Consider the following 15,627-nt stretch of genomic DNA (forward strand, 5'->3'; position numbering starts at 1 on the left):
GTTTCTTGACATTTTCTGACACAATAGCAGGAATTGCAAAAGCAACAAAAACACCTTGCAATACTGATGAAACTCTGCAAGAAACATTGAAAAAAATATTCCCAAACTTCAAATGCAAAAAGAAATTCAAATGTAGAAGTATTAATTTAACTTAGTATTTCCATTTCCTTTCATGTCCTATGCTTTACATGTTTCATGACTGCAACTGCATAAAGAATGTTTTCAAGTTTTAACAATTTATTTTGAAGTTATAATATGAGCAGCATAACATCCTGAAGATGCACTATGACTACAAAACATTTTATAATATTCAAATTTGGATTTGTTTCTAACTGCAAATATCATTCCTAAATTTACACCACAAAATTTAGTTTAAAAAACATTTTACAAGACTTATTCAACAAGAACATCTTACAGCAAACAAGTATAAAGAGTACTCCGTACATACTCATGCAGCTTAGAGTATTGCTAGTGTGGCACACTCTTAACAGACACACTGTTTATTTCAGTTACATAAACAAATAACTAAGTAGAGGGCCCACAAAAACATCCACCTGAATTCTAACTGTGAGAAATGCATTCAATTTAGAAATGTTTTAAAGATACCACCACATTGCTAGCAAAATAAGAATACCTGCTTTATTTTAACCATTAGTAATCAATATTTGTGTTTATTTCCTAATATCTGCATCAAAATACTAATTTTAGTCTTACCTAAAGTTTCAACAATAGGCAATTTTTTGACAATAGCCCGTTTCTTCACCATTCGCATCACACCAAGGGCCAGCGTCACCGTTACCACAATTGGGAGTCCTTCAGGGATTGCAGCTACAGCCAAACTGTAATGAATGTAAATACACAAATCTTATTCTGCACTCTAATGATGCATTTACACTTCAGAACGTTGTTTCTGTAGCTGTTTGATTACTGAGGTTAAAAGCGAGAGGAAGCAGCTGCCTTTCTAGTTGTAAACCATTCATTTCAAGACATGCACTAAAGATAGTAACAAAATGCAGTAACTTAGACGTTTCTACTCATTACTTATGCAAAAGTATGATGAAAATTTGGAGGAGGGAGAAATCAATTGTACATCCATTTTGCCTGCACAAAAACACTGATTAGGACTGTGCAAAGCAGCCCATATTGTGAAGAGTAAAATGCAGCCAGCACTAAACAAAACTGGGAAATGCCACCACTTCAAGTGACCACTGATCTACAGCAGTTACTTCCAGGTCGTGATATGGCAGCAAGCTGAGTGCTGGAATAGCACAGAAGGTCATTGAAAACAAACAAATCACCACCAACACCAAAACAACAAAACAACTGGTAACAGTGTAAACAAGGTCACAGTAAATCATTACTCAATGCTGGAAGATGCAGCTCCTGGTGCTTCCCCCCATCCCTCCACTTGCCAAAAGGGTAAATCTACAGACTCTCATCCTGTCATTTAAGGAAACACTTCTACCTTATGCATGCAATGAGCAACTCAGCAACGTTTTTAGTTAGTTCATCCAAATTCAGTATTATTCTCAGCAGACAAAACCCTGGGATTAAGTTTTCATAATAAGCTAGAAAACGAGCTAATTAACTACACGACATAAGGCTTGTAGTAACTTTGTTTTGTCTGATGTCACCTGTAAAATTACATTTTCTTTATTTACTTTATTTATTTTTCAGTGACAGAATTTCAAACTGTACAACTCTTGTCTGTCTGCAGATGTTCCACAAGACACTCAGAAATCACCATACATATGCATTTAAGAGACTGACAAGAATATACCATATCATTAAAAACAAGTATGAAGTTGCTTTTTTACAGCACAAAGTCTATTTTCATTTTGAATTACTTATACGAACTTAAAAGCAGTCTGTGTGCAAGCATATTACAATATACACCACTAGCTTTCACAGTTGCTGTAATGTATGATCTACACTATTTAAAAACAAAAATCTTACCTCACACCAATTGTAAACATATCAAGTATATGCTTCCCCTGCAACCAGCCAACCAGCATAATAACTCCTATAAAGAAAAGTTGTCAGCATAAACATAAAACCAACATATACTGTAGCCTCACAGGGAAAAGAAAAAGAACTCGAATTGCCAAAACCAAGCTTATTGTTGTGCTACCTATAAAAATCTATTATTTCTTTCACTGACAAAGCATTACTCCATCAGTATGGCAAAGGTGAAGACAGTTTCTGCCAGCCAAGTTGCCCAATCACACCAGCAGTGAGGTACTCGCTTAGGCACACCTTGCATCAGCATATAAGACACACTGCAATTTAAAAGCAAGCATTTAGAGGACAAAAAGTTAGAAAAGTACGTTTGCAGAAATAAACGAGTAAATACCCTTATGATAAACTTATGTTGCATCAGTAATCTTCAGATGATTAGTGGCATGAACTCAGCATGACCATTAAAACGAAGAGTCAAAACATCTAAAGTGACATCAAGCCCTCCCATTTCCACAAGCCTACATGTTAGTTTCAGCTACACAATTGTAATTCTTTTACATAAATTCTCTTACCTATTATACCAAAGGAATACAAGGAAAGTTGTTTTCCCAGGAGATCCATGCTCTTCTGCAGAGGTGTCTTTGGAGCCTTGACAAACAGGAAACATGCAGCAGTTAACAAGCACAGGTTAAAAAGCATGAACTGTATCACTTCTGATGTGCAAATTTCAAGACATTGAAGATGCAGACTACTCTGTTCCATTCTTGTGCAGAATTCAAGAACACTTCAATGAAATATTCTTTGGGAGCTTTGTGATGTCTACAGCAAATCTAATACAAAAGGTCATATCAGAGATTTTTTTTTTAAAATCATGCTGACTAAAAGTCACTGCACTTCTTCCAAGACCAAAAACCTCTTGATAACAAGAGTACAACTGGCTTTTCAAGACAGAGGCATTAGAGCCCTGGAAGGCAAATTTTATCTCAAAATAAATTTGTTAATCATATGCAGAAAATTCAATTTAGCCAAATAGAAAACCATGGAAATATTTAGACAATCTGGTGCTAAAAAAGAAATGTATAGAAAGGAGGAGAGGACACAAAGCAAAAATCTTAATTTAAAAACAAAAAACAACCAACCAACCAACCAAACCAGTAAAGTGGATTGATACATTGCGATGCCAGTAAGTTTGGGGTTTTATTAATAGTAATATATAATGGGCTACAGTGTAGAAAGCCTGGCAGAAAAAGGAAGATGGCGTCACTGTAAAATCACCTTTGTCCAACAAATCATGAAAAAAGCTCATGGACTCTATATGAGAAAGCTGGTATCAAGTTTGATTCACTCTTACCTTCAAGCTTTACTTTTAAAATGAGATTACTATAATATAAACACCAAAACCAACCCTACAATACTCTGGTATTTCAGAATGTGGTTGGTGTAGAATGCTCACACAGAGCTTTTGGTTTTTGGTTTGTGTGGTTTTCTTGTTGTGGTTTTTTTAATTAATAAATACACTTGTTACAATACAAACCAAATACTATTGAACAGATTATCATATTTTCCTCACATGTGAATTAAAGTTGATTTCACTTTGGCAACTGAACTGCGCAAGACGCACTTGGAAGACGCAGCAAGGCACTGCAGCTAAACAACATGAGGTCAGTGATGCACACCGGGCTGACACATTTAATGCCCTTAGTTACTCTGTTCTGGCAGATTTCAGAAATGTATATATCTGGAAAAAGAAGTGCTGCCTATCCTATGCCTGATCACATCCTCACAGCTGGAGACAGACTGTCCTTATGATCCTATACTGGTCAGGAAGCCAGAGAAGAAGCTAGAAGGCCCTAGATATGCAAAGCAATCAAGTGTCTGAATTCCCATGTGAACTGCAACAAAGAAAAATCCCTGTGGGAGTTTGGTACACAAGAGTAACAGGGAGCTTATAAAAGGTTAAAGTGGAGATCACGAAGCAGCAGGAGACACATGCATAACCTCAAAGTATGGTGCTAATCAAGGGAAAACATAGTCCTGTGCATGCAGCACACAAATCTGTCATACAAATTCCTTTTGTGCAAATGTAGTTCCACTAGGAAAAAAATTAACTTCCACAAATTGCAATGAGATTTGTTACACTGAACAGTTAATATTTTTAGGTCACCTATGAATATTTTGTTGCACTGAATTCAATTACTACTATCATGTTTGAGAGATAAGATTTATTTCACTAGATGAAATAAAAATACTAAAAGCAATGTAATTAAGTTAAACTATGTTGCTATGGAATAAATTCAAAGTTTTAATGAATGAAATACACATTTACAAAATACGTATCTTTGCTTCTAAATATTCACTCTTACCTCTTCTGCTTGCATCATTTTGAAAACTTCCCCAAATTCAGAGTTTTCACCTGTTCCAATAACTATCCCCTAAAAAACAACAAACAAAACAAAACAAAACCAAAGCCAATTCAAATATCAAGTTTAATTTTAATGTTAGTAGTTGCTCTTGACAGCTTTGACTCAAATAGTGAGCAAATGCCATGTAGCCTGCTGTGATTTTGTTAGCTTTGTTCATAAAATTAATTCTTGGCACAAGTAGGAAATATTTTTGAAAAAAAAAAACCAAACAAAAACAACCATATTGCCTCTGAAAGAAACTGTTATTCTGTGCACTGTTGAAGTATTTAGTAACTACCAGTAACAAAACTCACATAGGGTAACACCTATCTAGCACTAGCCAAAACTGTATTTTCAGTTACAGATTTTCAAACACATGAATGTAGTTCTAGAAGCAAATTACAACATCCTAGACAGAAGAGTTTCATATCATCTCCTCCCTATAAATTTGAGCTCTCTTGGCCTGAGATTAGTTTTCTTTTTAAACTAATATATGAAAAAGCATCAATGAGAAAAACTCTGCCATGTATCACAGCAAAGTCTTCCATATTTCCAGGTAAAAGTTCCATTTTTATTTCATTTCTATTGTTTCAGAAAACTCAAAATATATGTAGTCATTAAGTACATTTCTCAGCTGATAGGTGAACTTTCAAAACAAGAAATGTCTTCAAATAATTGAAACATGGAAAATATTCTTTTCTATTAATAATGATTTTACCTTTGCTTTTCCACATCTGATCAACGTTCCCATGAAAGCAATATTGCTCCTAGAAGTAAGGTCTCCATTGGTTGCTGCTGGCTGAGGAGCCGTAGATTTAGAGCAAGGAGCTGTCTCGCCTGTGAGACTGGATTCATCAATAGAAAGGTCCACAGCCTTTGAAAACAAAATACATGGACTAGGTTAAAAAGCACGACAATCTTTTGTAAGAAGCTGGAAGAAGCCTTCCAATTTTGATCATTAAAAATACATCCGATTTATTAATATGGTAAAAGCCATGTCAATATCAACCATATTTTAAGGATCAACAAGGCAACAGGCACTCCTACAGAATATTGCAGCAATGCAACAAGTTCTCACTTTGAAGAGTCAAAGTTTACTCATAATTTTATGTTCACAATCGTTTATCTAGAAATCATTCAAGACGTTGCAATGGTGATGTATTCTGTCACCAGACAAAATAACTAACTGAGAATGCAAGTGCACGTATATATTACCCTCTCAACTCTTCCTCTACCTGCTTCCTCCTATCTTGGTCAATTAAGAACTCGCTAACAAAAAGCATATTTCATAAAGTGTCTTTTGTGCACGAAGTACCTATAGGGAAAATGCCATTCAGGCAACAGTCAAGTAGACTACAGGAACAGAAGCTGCCTTTTTGCTTTAGGTTTACTTTCGTGGTTTTTTTGGTAGCATGTGAGGGCAGTTAGAGAAGGAAAAGGTAAAAATTAATCATTCAGTTGTCAGATGAAGAAAACAAAGCTTGTGTTCTAGAAATGTAATCCAAGCCACAAAATAGCTTATTGAAATGTAAACTGAAGAAAAATGAGGACACTGGCACAGGTTGCCCAGGGAAGCTGTGGATGCCCCTTTCCCAGAAGTGTTCAAGGCCAGGTTGGACAGGGCTTTGAGAACCCCAGTCTGGTGGGAGGCATCCCTGCCCCTGGTATGGGGGTTGGACTGGATGATCTTTAAGGTCCCTTCCAACCTAAAACATTCTGTGATTCTATGTTTTTCCTCAACTGACATAAATTTTTACATATTAATCTACTGACTTCAACAACCCTTGAAGAGAGACAAAGCATGAATCATAACACTCTGTTCATGAAATTTAAGTAAATTAATTTTGCATTACTCAAAAGTATAAAGCCACTACTGGTGACTAGAGCAGTAAACTTCAAATAACTTTCTCAAGAAAAAGTGTTAAAGGATGCATAATAAAACTCAGCTACCAAAACTCTTTCGAAAAGGATATCACTTACAAAGAGTAAGAAAGAATCGGTTCCATTGCACTCTGTACCACCACACTACAGAGATCACTCCCAGATTTGAGTTTTTTTGGTGGTTCAGGTTTTATTTTGTTGGTTTTGGGGGGGAGGGGTTTGTTGTTGTTTTGGGCTTTTCTTGTTTGTTTATTTTTTAAGTGGCATGTTAACTCTGATGCACTCCACTTCTAGCTGGATAACAAAATGAACACAGGCGGCTAGATCAAAAAGAATTTAGTCAAAGTGAAAAGAGAATAGTACCTTTACTAAAGTGCTTTCTGATCAGTCAAATCCCTCTACTTTCTGCTATTCTCTCAAACAGTTACCAGTGTAGTACCCATTTTTAAAAGATGGATGCTGTATCAATAAAGGAAAAGGGATACTGGTCAAAAACTGCAATGAAACTTTCCATCAAAGCCATAAAGAATTATTAACTCCAGGAAGTTCTATAGTAATTTTGTATTTGTGATGTATTCCTCAGATCCTATTCCTTAGCCGTGATCATTGAAACACTTATTATTACCAAAAGGAACTGTGTTCAAAGCCTGTGCTTGTTATAGGTATGTTAGTTCTTGATGTAATATTCCAGCTTTAGAGAAGATTACTGTAAAACTCAGGCCAGAAAAGGTCTTTCAGAAAACAAGATTGCCCTCACAAGATTAGACCAGTGAAGAACTTCTCACATATATGAAAAGCTTCAGAAAGTAAATAGTGCCTAATTACCATTTCTGCAATTCTCTAGGACAGCATTGATCAGAATATGCTGAAGAGATCTAGCTCTTTATCTGAAAAGATGACCTCTGTTTAATTTTTTAAAACCCACCACACTGTAACAATGCCCAGTAGAGACAAGATGAAAATAAGGTGACATGCTCTTATTTTCAAACGATATGCAAGGGTAGTTGAGATAAAGATAGCACAATCTTTCATCTGGTGCAGGGCTACAGAGAGCTGAGAAATTTCTAATTCCCTTTCTGCTTTCCTTTGCAAGAGGTCCAAGAATGCCGCTATCATAGCATGCTGTAAGTTTATAAGCAAGAAAGTAGATGCTGCTGCAACTGCGGTTTCACATCAATGCAGAGAATATACAGTTGCTGAGGTAAGGAGAAAGTGATTGCAGTCACTAAAACAAACCCATTCAAGTACTATCTACATTGCAGGGGCTAACAACAGATGATCCAGGCAAATTTCTCAAGAGCATCACAAATTTGTCTCAGAAACTACCTTGTTTAGGCTTTGTCTATGAAATGAGCACTGATTAATCCAGTATCAACCATGGATATACTGGATATGCAGCTCATCATACCCAGAATTCATTTCAACACTATAGACAGCCCAGATATCAGGCAACCTGAGGATGTCCAATCTGACAGAAAGTAACATGACATTATTCAACCAAAATAATGAAAATAAGCATTTTTAGGGAATCTGAAAGTACTATTACAGTGCTATTGCTTCAACTCACACACTTCCAGCAGTGCTAATATTACGTATCAAATATTTAGTAAACTAGAAGATAGAACACACTGATGAAAAAGTGTCAGAGCGAAAAGATTACGCTGGCACAGTTTCACAATACTGAGTATTCCATTATTAGAGAACACTGAAGCTACACCCTAAAGATTAATACAAATGAAGAGTCACCTGCAACCAGCTGCCAAAATATTTTATAAATCAAACTGGAAACAATCATTTTACTACTTGTTTTACACAGAGGAAAAAGCACCGAACCAGAATTTCAAGAATGCATTATTACACAAAGTTGGAAAAAGTCTTTACTCTCATGTCCTACAGTAAGAAACTACATATATTAAGAATCCACAACTACATTTGGAAACTAATTATTTCAAAATTTCTACCAAAATAGTTGCAAACTCTAAGCAGTAACACTTACTGCACTTCAGTATTCAGTGGCTATCTTCTTTTCCACTTTGTCCCACAAAAAGAAAAGCTATTCAGTATTAAAGCAATATTAGGTAAATACCTCAAATAATCGTAGATCAGCCGGGACTCTGTCTCCAACCGACAGGCAGACTGTATCACCTGGGACTAAATCTCTTGCCAGTGTATGTTCCACCCTACCTTCTCGTACACTGCAGGTAAAAGCATGAAGAGCAATAAGAATGTCTTTGCTGGCATTTTGTCTGAAAAAAGCATTTGCACTGTTGACTACGCATTGCAGTGTTACTGGTTTCAGCAAAATATTACTTCTAATTTGCGGCTTGTTTCCTGGAAGTTACACATCAGCAACATCATTTGAAGGATTCAGAGACACAAGAATGTGGAGTAATTTTTTAGGCTAATAAAACGATCTTTAAAATGAGCAAAAGCAAAGCATGCGTTATGTCAGCATAAGAGCTTGATACAAAGACAGCAAGTTCAGTAAAATCTTTTTCATTTACTTGTTTCAGACTAAACTTAATATGACTTAATTAGGGACTGAAAGGACAGATAATTACATACCAATGGCATTCTGGAGGCACAAGTTTACTAAGCTCTTCAAGAGATTTTTCTGATCTGTACTCCTACAGATATATTAAAAAAAAAAATAAAGCAGATAATATTTTTAAAGCAAGCAAAAGTTAAGCAATGGTAAGATACACCCACATCTACTGAAATTTATCTTACTAGTAAAGTTGTATTAAAGCAGTATTCCAAACAATCAGGTAAGAGATGTCCTTTAACAGTTCTATATTAGATACTTTAAAAAGCAAATATGATCCAAACACTGAAAAATTTATGGATTTGCCTACATGCATTTCTTCTGAAAGAATAGCAAAATTCCTCTGAATTTTCCTTCAGTATCTTCAGGTCTCTGTAATACCTACAGTAATGTTTCTAAACTCAGGGATCAGACACATTATTAAATTCTACAGTTTAGCAAGTTAATACCAAAAAGACTGTGTTCGTGCTCTTAGCCCCTGGAGAACTAAGATAACACAACTCACCCCCAACTCAATAAACAGATTACAGAATTAAGGTAAACAAAGATATAAAGCACAAAACCAAAGCAATTTTGTTTTAAGCACACACTGAGTAAAGCTGTGTATTTACAGAATGAAAATAACTTTTTTATGACTTAGAAAATTACTTAAAGACTATTAAAAAATTCTATATACAGTTGAAGCCAGAGCTACATTTTCAAAATCTATTTTAGATGAAGTTAAATACTTAAGTACTTCTACACTGTGTATTCTGAGTGCTTCTTTACAAGTACTCTGGCTGAGTATAATACCAATATAGACGCATAAATGTCAATGTAGTTAAAGCAAAACAAATCACGCACTTTAGAAAAGGCAAAAGAGTTGGATGAAAACACAAAGCTCTTTACACAACCATTCCCAGCACAATGCATCAAGACAACTATTCAGTCTTATAAATAGCAGAGTTTACATAAAAGCAACAATCTTATTTGGACAACAGCTGTCTTACCTGAACGAAGGCAACTGTAACAACAATGAGTATTGCCTGCAAAAAAACAAAAATGGGTGAGATAAAAGAATTCCAAATGGCCATGAAAATAAGCGATCACATTTGTTCTTGCTCAGTCATAGTTGCTACTACATATTAACAACATGATTTGGAAACAAATTTTCTTATGCTTAAAAATCACTCGGTATCCTTTGGATTCTGTTACAAAAGTGAGTCCACTATCTATTTACATAGGCTCTAAAGATGTCCAAGAACTCAATAACCTGACTTCACTAAAAATAAAATAAATAACTAGACAGGTATTTTGAAGAACAAAAAACTTCCTCCGCTCTGTGTTTCTGAACAGTGAGCAAGAAACAGCAGTGGAGAGAGATCCATGCCACAAATAGGAAAAGTGGTCTGAATGAAGCGTGAATGGCGCTCTCTGCAAGAACAGAACAAAGGTCAGGAATTAGGTGCTAGCTGCTATGGAGATGCGATTTCATTCAAATAACCAGATAACAGAAAGACTAAGAATAAACTGAAGACTAGAGATAAGGTAGCAAGCTGAAGAACAGGTCTGGAGCCATAAAATACCCCAGCAAGGAGAACAAGAGGAGGATGGGACTCAGGAACTCTGCCCAAGACTCCCAAGGAGTGAGACAGGACACCGAGTACACCCCAAAAAGCCAAGATGCCAGAGATCCCAAACAAAAAAGCTAGAAAAAAATCGCTCATTAGGGATAATCCAAAATAAGTCCTGAGGCCTCAATAGCAAGCCTTCATAATCCCCCATATCACATACAGCTCTGGTCGTAACACTTCAGCATAAACATCATAGGGTTTATAAGCATGTGATGTGAAAGTGAGCAAATGAATGAAATCTACCACAGGAAGTAACAGATCAATACTGTGTACTCTAAGTATCATCCTCCACTTCAAAACACTCTCAAGTTGAGTTTTATTACATCAACCGAATTTGTTACTGAGTTGTTACACTGCTTTTCTTACAGAACCATATCACAGCATCCATTAAGCCTTTAAAAGTACACACAGCAACTACTAAAAAAATAACCAAGATATTACCATTTTGCAAGAGAAAAACTCTTGAAAAACTCTTAACTAAATCAAGGATAAACCCAGTAAATCTGCCTTATTTGAGATCCTAATGTTAGCCTCAACAACTGAATATTAGGAAAAAAACTATATATTCCATCTTTCCATGAAATATTTCCACCACAGTGTTTCTTTAGGAGGCAATATTATCTTCTCCAGTTCACGCCACCTGACAGAGCTTTTGCATCCCCAGCCTCACAGCAGTCTCTCAGCTTGAGTCTATGTGCAATGGCTTGCATCAAGAAGCCAATATCCTCCAAGTGGAAAAAAGTATGTAATTCTAAAAAAAAAAAATCTTCATCAGTTCCCAGTACAGACCAACAAGTTTTACAATACATTTGTACCAGCAAAAGCTCAAAAGATGGCAAAAGCAGCTCAAGCCAGCATTGCAACCAAAACAAATACACGTCACTCATCTTTAGCAGCACATTAGTTTTGTTGCTAAGGCTCTGAGCACAAATAATAGAGTCACAGAAAAACTGTAATACCATCTGAAAATTATGTAAAACAAATATTCACTAGGTGATAAAGTGGGCATTAATAACAGCAAGACTAAATGGTAGGTTAGTCAGAAGTTAGACAAAACCGACAACTGAACTTCACTCACCCACAATTTTCTCCATATTTTAAGACATATCTACCAATGTTAAAGATTCCTTCTCAGGTTGTAGCACAGAGTGAAGAAATTACTGCTCCCTTACACTAAGTGCCCTGTTCTTTTCTCATTGCCTTGCTCAAGAGGGTTAAGAAATAGACTTAAGGGCGCTAACTGAGGAAAAAACATCACCCAATTCAACTTTCAGCCACAGTAATTAAATACCTTTCATAACACAGTAATTTACCTAAACTCAACTTAGAAACACAACAGACCATTTCAAACTGACACCATACTCAAATTCAAAATTGCAAGTTTTCCGTTAAAGAAGCCAGATAGTTTATCTTCCCAAGACAAATATTATTTCTAAAGAATTAGAGGGGTTAAGAGCAAACCTCCAGTTACCTTGAGTTAATTACAAAAGTAAAACTCAACATAAAGAGTGTGGAAGTCAGCCAAGACAAAAAACAGCTAGAACTTGCCTCTGATCATACAGAAATCCAAATTTTCAGTCATCACCTATCACCCCAAAAAGGTCAAAGGGATTATAATTTTCTTTTCTGCGTCATTTGCAATGACAAATGTTTAGCAGTACTACACTTGGCTCACTAGTTTAGCACTGTATTGAACCGCAAGCTTCTACCAAAAAATCATTATTTCAGCTTCTATCTTTCTTCTGCCATTTCCAGAGTTCAGGTTGCATTTCTTTTCATGCTTTAAAAGATTATATCGTCCAAGTAAATTCAGAGAAAGCTTATGTTGGTTTCTTACAATTTGAAATTAAAACATAATTTAAGATAAAAATTACATAGAAGACACCAAAAATTGTTCCTCTGAACAAATGCTTAAAGACAGGCATTTCAACCAAGAAAACAGTAAAATGCAAGATGAAGCCAGATAATTATTTGCTGATGTATTTTGATATGTATTACTGCTATCAGTCAAAAAAACCCAAAAACCCCCAAATCCAGTCACAAACTAATTTAATGACAGCATGAGCCTTAAATTCATTAATTAGAAGCAAGTGATCCCATCCCACATTGGCATTCATGTGATGTTGAAAGTCCATGTGGTCACACATGCTGAATTAATCCCAACGAAGATAAAATTTGCATTCCTTACCACAGTGATACTGACAGCATCATCAAACTGATGCATTAAAACACTGATGACTGCAGATGCCAGGAGAAGCATAATAAGGGGATTTTTAAACTGAAAGGAAACAGAACAGTAATTCAGCAACACTGTTAATAAAAAGACCATTTTATCTATCCCTCAGAGCACATCCTATTGATTTTTGAAACATATTATTCTATAATTAAAACATTTCTAACCTACAAAGAAAATCTGACTCTGTACAGTGCAGATGTTTACCTGTGAGTTGTTCTTTTAAAAAATATCTAAGACCTTAAATAGACTGCATTCAAAAACGTAACAGGAAAAAACCATTTCTTGATTCACATTTTTAATAAAAAAGAATAGTCTCCTGTATTTGCTTAAACTGTATTTAAACATACAAAAAGAAGCCTGAAATAAATTCAAAATGTCTTTGAGATAACAGGCCGGTTCTGTTCCCAGCAACTGATCACTACCAAGGAAGCAATATATTTCATAACTTTCAATTCATGATTTCTTGTTTTACAAGATCCAAGTTTTCCTTTTAGATCATATTCTTTCTTCAGATTTCTAAGGCTAAAATAATGAACAATCTTGCTTCTACGTGATAGTCGGTTGCCAACATGGTCATTTTTTGGGGAAACGTTACAAAAAAAGAACATTTCTACAATTAAAGTGAAAAACATTCTAAAAGCACACATGCTAAGCACATTCAAAGCAAATATGTATCTTAATAAATACTACCTAAAATAAGCTTAGATAACACGCTTTAGAAGTGTCCTGATACATCAGACTACTTTGGCACTACACACAGGAGAAAAAAGCATTAACTGTGGAGAACAGACAGTATGTGATGACGTTCCCACTATCATCAGCAGAGCGCTGAGTATCTTTTTAGTCACTCCCAAGCAAAACAGTTTCTCTAGAATTAACCATCTATCACTTCAGGGTTTACTCTCAAACTTAACTGCTGCTCAGACAAGGTGCAGGAAACATCGACCAAAATGTTTAACATTACAAACTCCCTAGAAAAATCTTCTGTGTGAAAATTTGCTGTAAATATCTTGTGTGGCTGGGAGGTGGGAGGGGTAGGCGGGAGGAAGTAGTGACACTTTCACACCATTTTGAGAAGCTGTATGAGCTCATAGATTTTATATATATATATGTATGGTAAATCGCACTGATAGGAAGATTCACACTTGACTTTTGCCAGTTCTGCTTAACACCAGAACCAAGGCTGGCCCCACTTCCACCCTCAGGTCAAAAGCAGTAGGTTTGCTGTTTCAAATTCCCTTTATCTATCAATTTATTCATAATTCATGTTCCATTTAAATATTTACCAACAGTCACACACATTTGCATCTGACCTTAGTGCGATTCATGCTCAAGTCTTTACCTAAAGGAACTTCTCCAGCCCTCAGGCCAGTTATGACTGTGCACTCAAGAACAAATCATGTAACTAAAACTAGCATGCACCTAAATAAAAGCTTTTTCAACAGGTAAATTAGATAAACATTGTAGAAGCTGCAATCTCCTATTCTACTAGAGTTTCCCTACTTTTAACAGAGTATGTTCATGCATACAAAAGCTAAGTAATAAAGAGAAAAAAAAAAAAAAACAAACAAAAATCAGAAAGGATAAAAATCTCAACCTGGGAAATGTATTTTTTCCACAGTGGTTCATCTTCACTAATATCAAATTCATTCCATCCATGGAATGCCCGTCTATGACAAACTTCACAGTTTTTTAAGCCATTCTGAAGATTAGCCTATTAAAATACACAAAGAATAACACAGTCAGCAATTACACTGATAAGCGAGACTTCAAAATCAATTTCATCACCAAAATATACAGCCTTAGATTATACAAACTTTGCCAACATCAGAAAGACAAGTTTGGTACTGATATTTGTATGACAATAAAAGCTATGACAATAAAAGCTAACTAACTACTACTTTAACTCCATTTGGCAGTGCTTAAAGAGTTTCCACAAAAAATTCACGGAAAAACTACAGAAGCAGATGCTGTTTCATATCTCTAAACGTTTGCTGATCTTCCCCGCAGAAAACTCTTCAATGAGCCAAGCGGCGGGCATAGTTCAGACTCATAAAGGTTACGTCAAGAGTTCCGTAACTCAGCCAAATTACAGCAATGGCTTCAAAGTCTTGAGCTGTCAGTGCCCAACATTTATCACAGTGTACTCCTCAAGCAGTCAAGCATACAGAGAATTAAAAGACGACCATCTATCACAACAATTAACCCAGATTCAACAGTTCATAAATCTGCCAATTGGTAGCTCTCTCAATCCTGTTCCTTCAGTTAAAATGGAGGCTACCAAAATAAATTAAGGACACTAAGGATTCCTTAGAGAAAGGGAAGCAATAACTGTGAAAAACAGGACAGAATTTTATAGGAAGATTGACTCCAGGATTTTTATTAACAAAATGCAATCTTCAAAGCATACAGATATCTATTTTCCAGTTGAATCTCATCCTCCCTCTAAGTACCAACTTTTTTTGAAAAAGTTAGAGATCAGAGCATTTCAAGTAACAATTTAAAAATCAACATGCTTTTAGAAGTAGCTAATAGTCAATATCAAACAGGATGATAATGCACAGGCTTTCAATGACAAGATCTGTCCCTGAAAAATATCAAACTTACTGTTTGGTAACATCAGCGCATCCTTAAAGAGGGGCAAAATCACTTACTTGCAGAATGCTTGCTACTTCATCAACTGGCAATTCACTTGCTTTTTTTGAAGACAGTACAGGAATCATTGTCTCATTGTCACCATCAGGGATTTTTTGAAGACGTGCAACCTAAGAAACAAAACCAAAGTCTGAAGGGAAGGAGAGCACTAATGGTTCATTTCAAACAACATGTAAACAGAGCCACGCAGTATTAATGACATTAAAAGGCAGTTTTCAATAACCATTTCAATTAAAAAAAAATCTACAATTTAGCTTATTTTCATGCAGCATCATTTACAATAATACAAGAAACACTGGACACGCAACTGAGAAGACTAATCTCTGTAACAATGTG

At 35.6% G+C, this 15,627-nt stretch overlaps 1 protein-coding gene across 1 annotated transcript in view; it reads right to left on the reverse strand.

Moving 5' to 3' along the window:
* The window catches only part of ATP2C1 (ATPase, Ca++ transporting, type 2C, member 1), a 34,194-nt gene extending 18,799 nt beyond the window's left edge, over window positions 1-15,395 (reverse strand). Inside the window, exons 1-11 of the mRNA XM_010194811.1 lie at window positions 15,291-15,395; window positions 14,234-14,350; window positions 12,589-12,678; window positions 9,777-9,812; window positions 8,808-8,869; window positions 8,329-8,437; window positions 5,080-5,235; window positions 4,323-4,391; window positions 2,532-2,607; window positions 1,957-2,023; window positions 715-839 (exon numbers count right to left, since the gene is read on the reverse strand). Coding sequence (XP_010193113.1) covers window positions 715-839; window positions 1,957-2,023; window positions 2,532-2,607; window positions 4,323-4,391; window positions 5,080-5,235; window positions 8,329-8,437; window positions 8,808-8,869; window positions 9,777-9,812; window positions 12,589-12,678; window positions 14,234-14,350; window positions 15,291-15,359 — 976 coding nt within the window. The 5' untranslated portion in view covers window positions 15,360-15,395. The remainder of the gene's footprint in view (window positions 1-714; window positions 840-1,956; window positions 2,024-2,531; window positions 2,608-4,322; window positions 4,392-5,079; window positions 5,236-8,328; window positions 8,438-8,807; window positions 8,870-9,776; window positions 9,813-12,588; window positions 12,679-14,233; window positions 14,351-15,290) is intronic.
* Window positions 15,396-15,627: the final 232 nt, after the last annotated feature.

This window comes from Mesitornis unicolor, unplaced genomic scaffold (genome assembly GCF_000695765.1).
Source record: "Mesitornis unicolor isolate BGI_N332 unplaced genomic scaffold, ASM69576v1 scaffold18211, whole genome shotgun sequence".
Taxonomy (NCBI): domain Eukaryota; kingdom Metazoa; phylum Chordata; class Aves; order Mesitornithiformes; family Mesitornithidae; genus Mesitornis; species Mesitornis unicolor.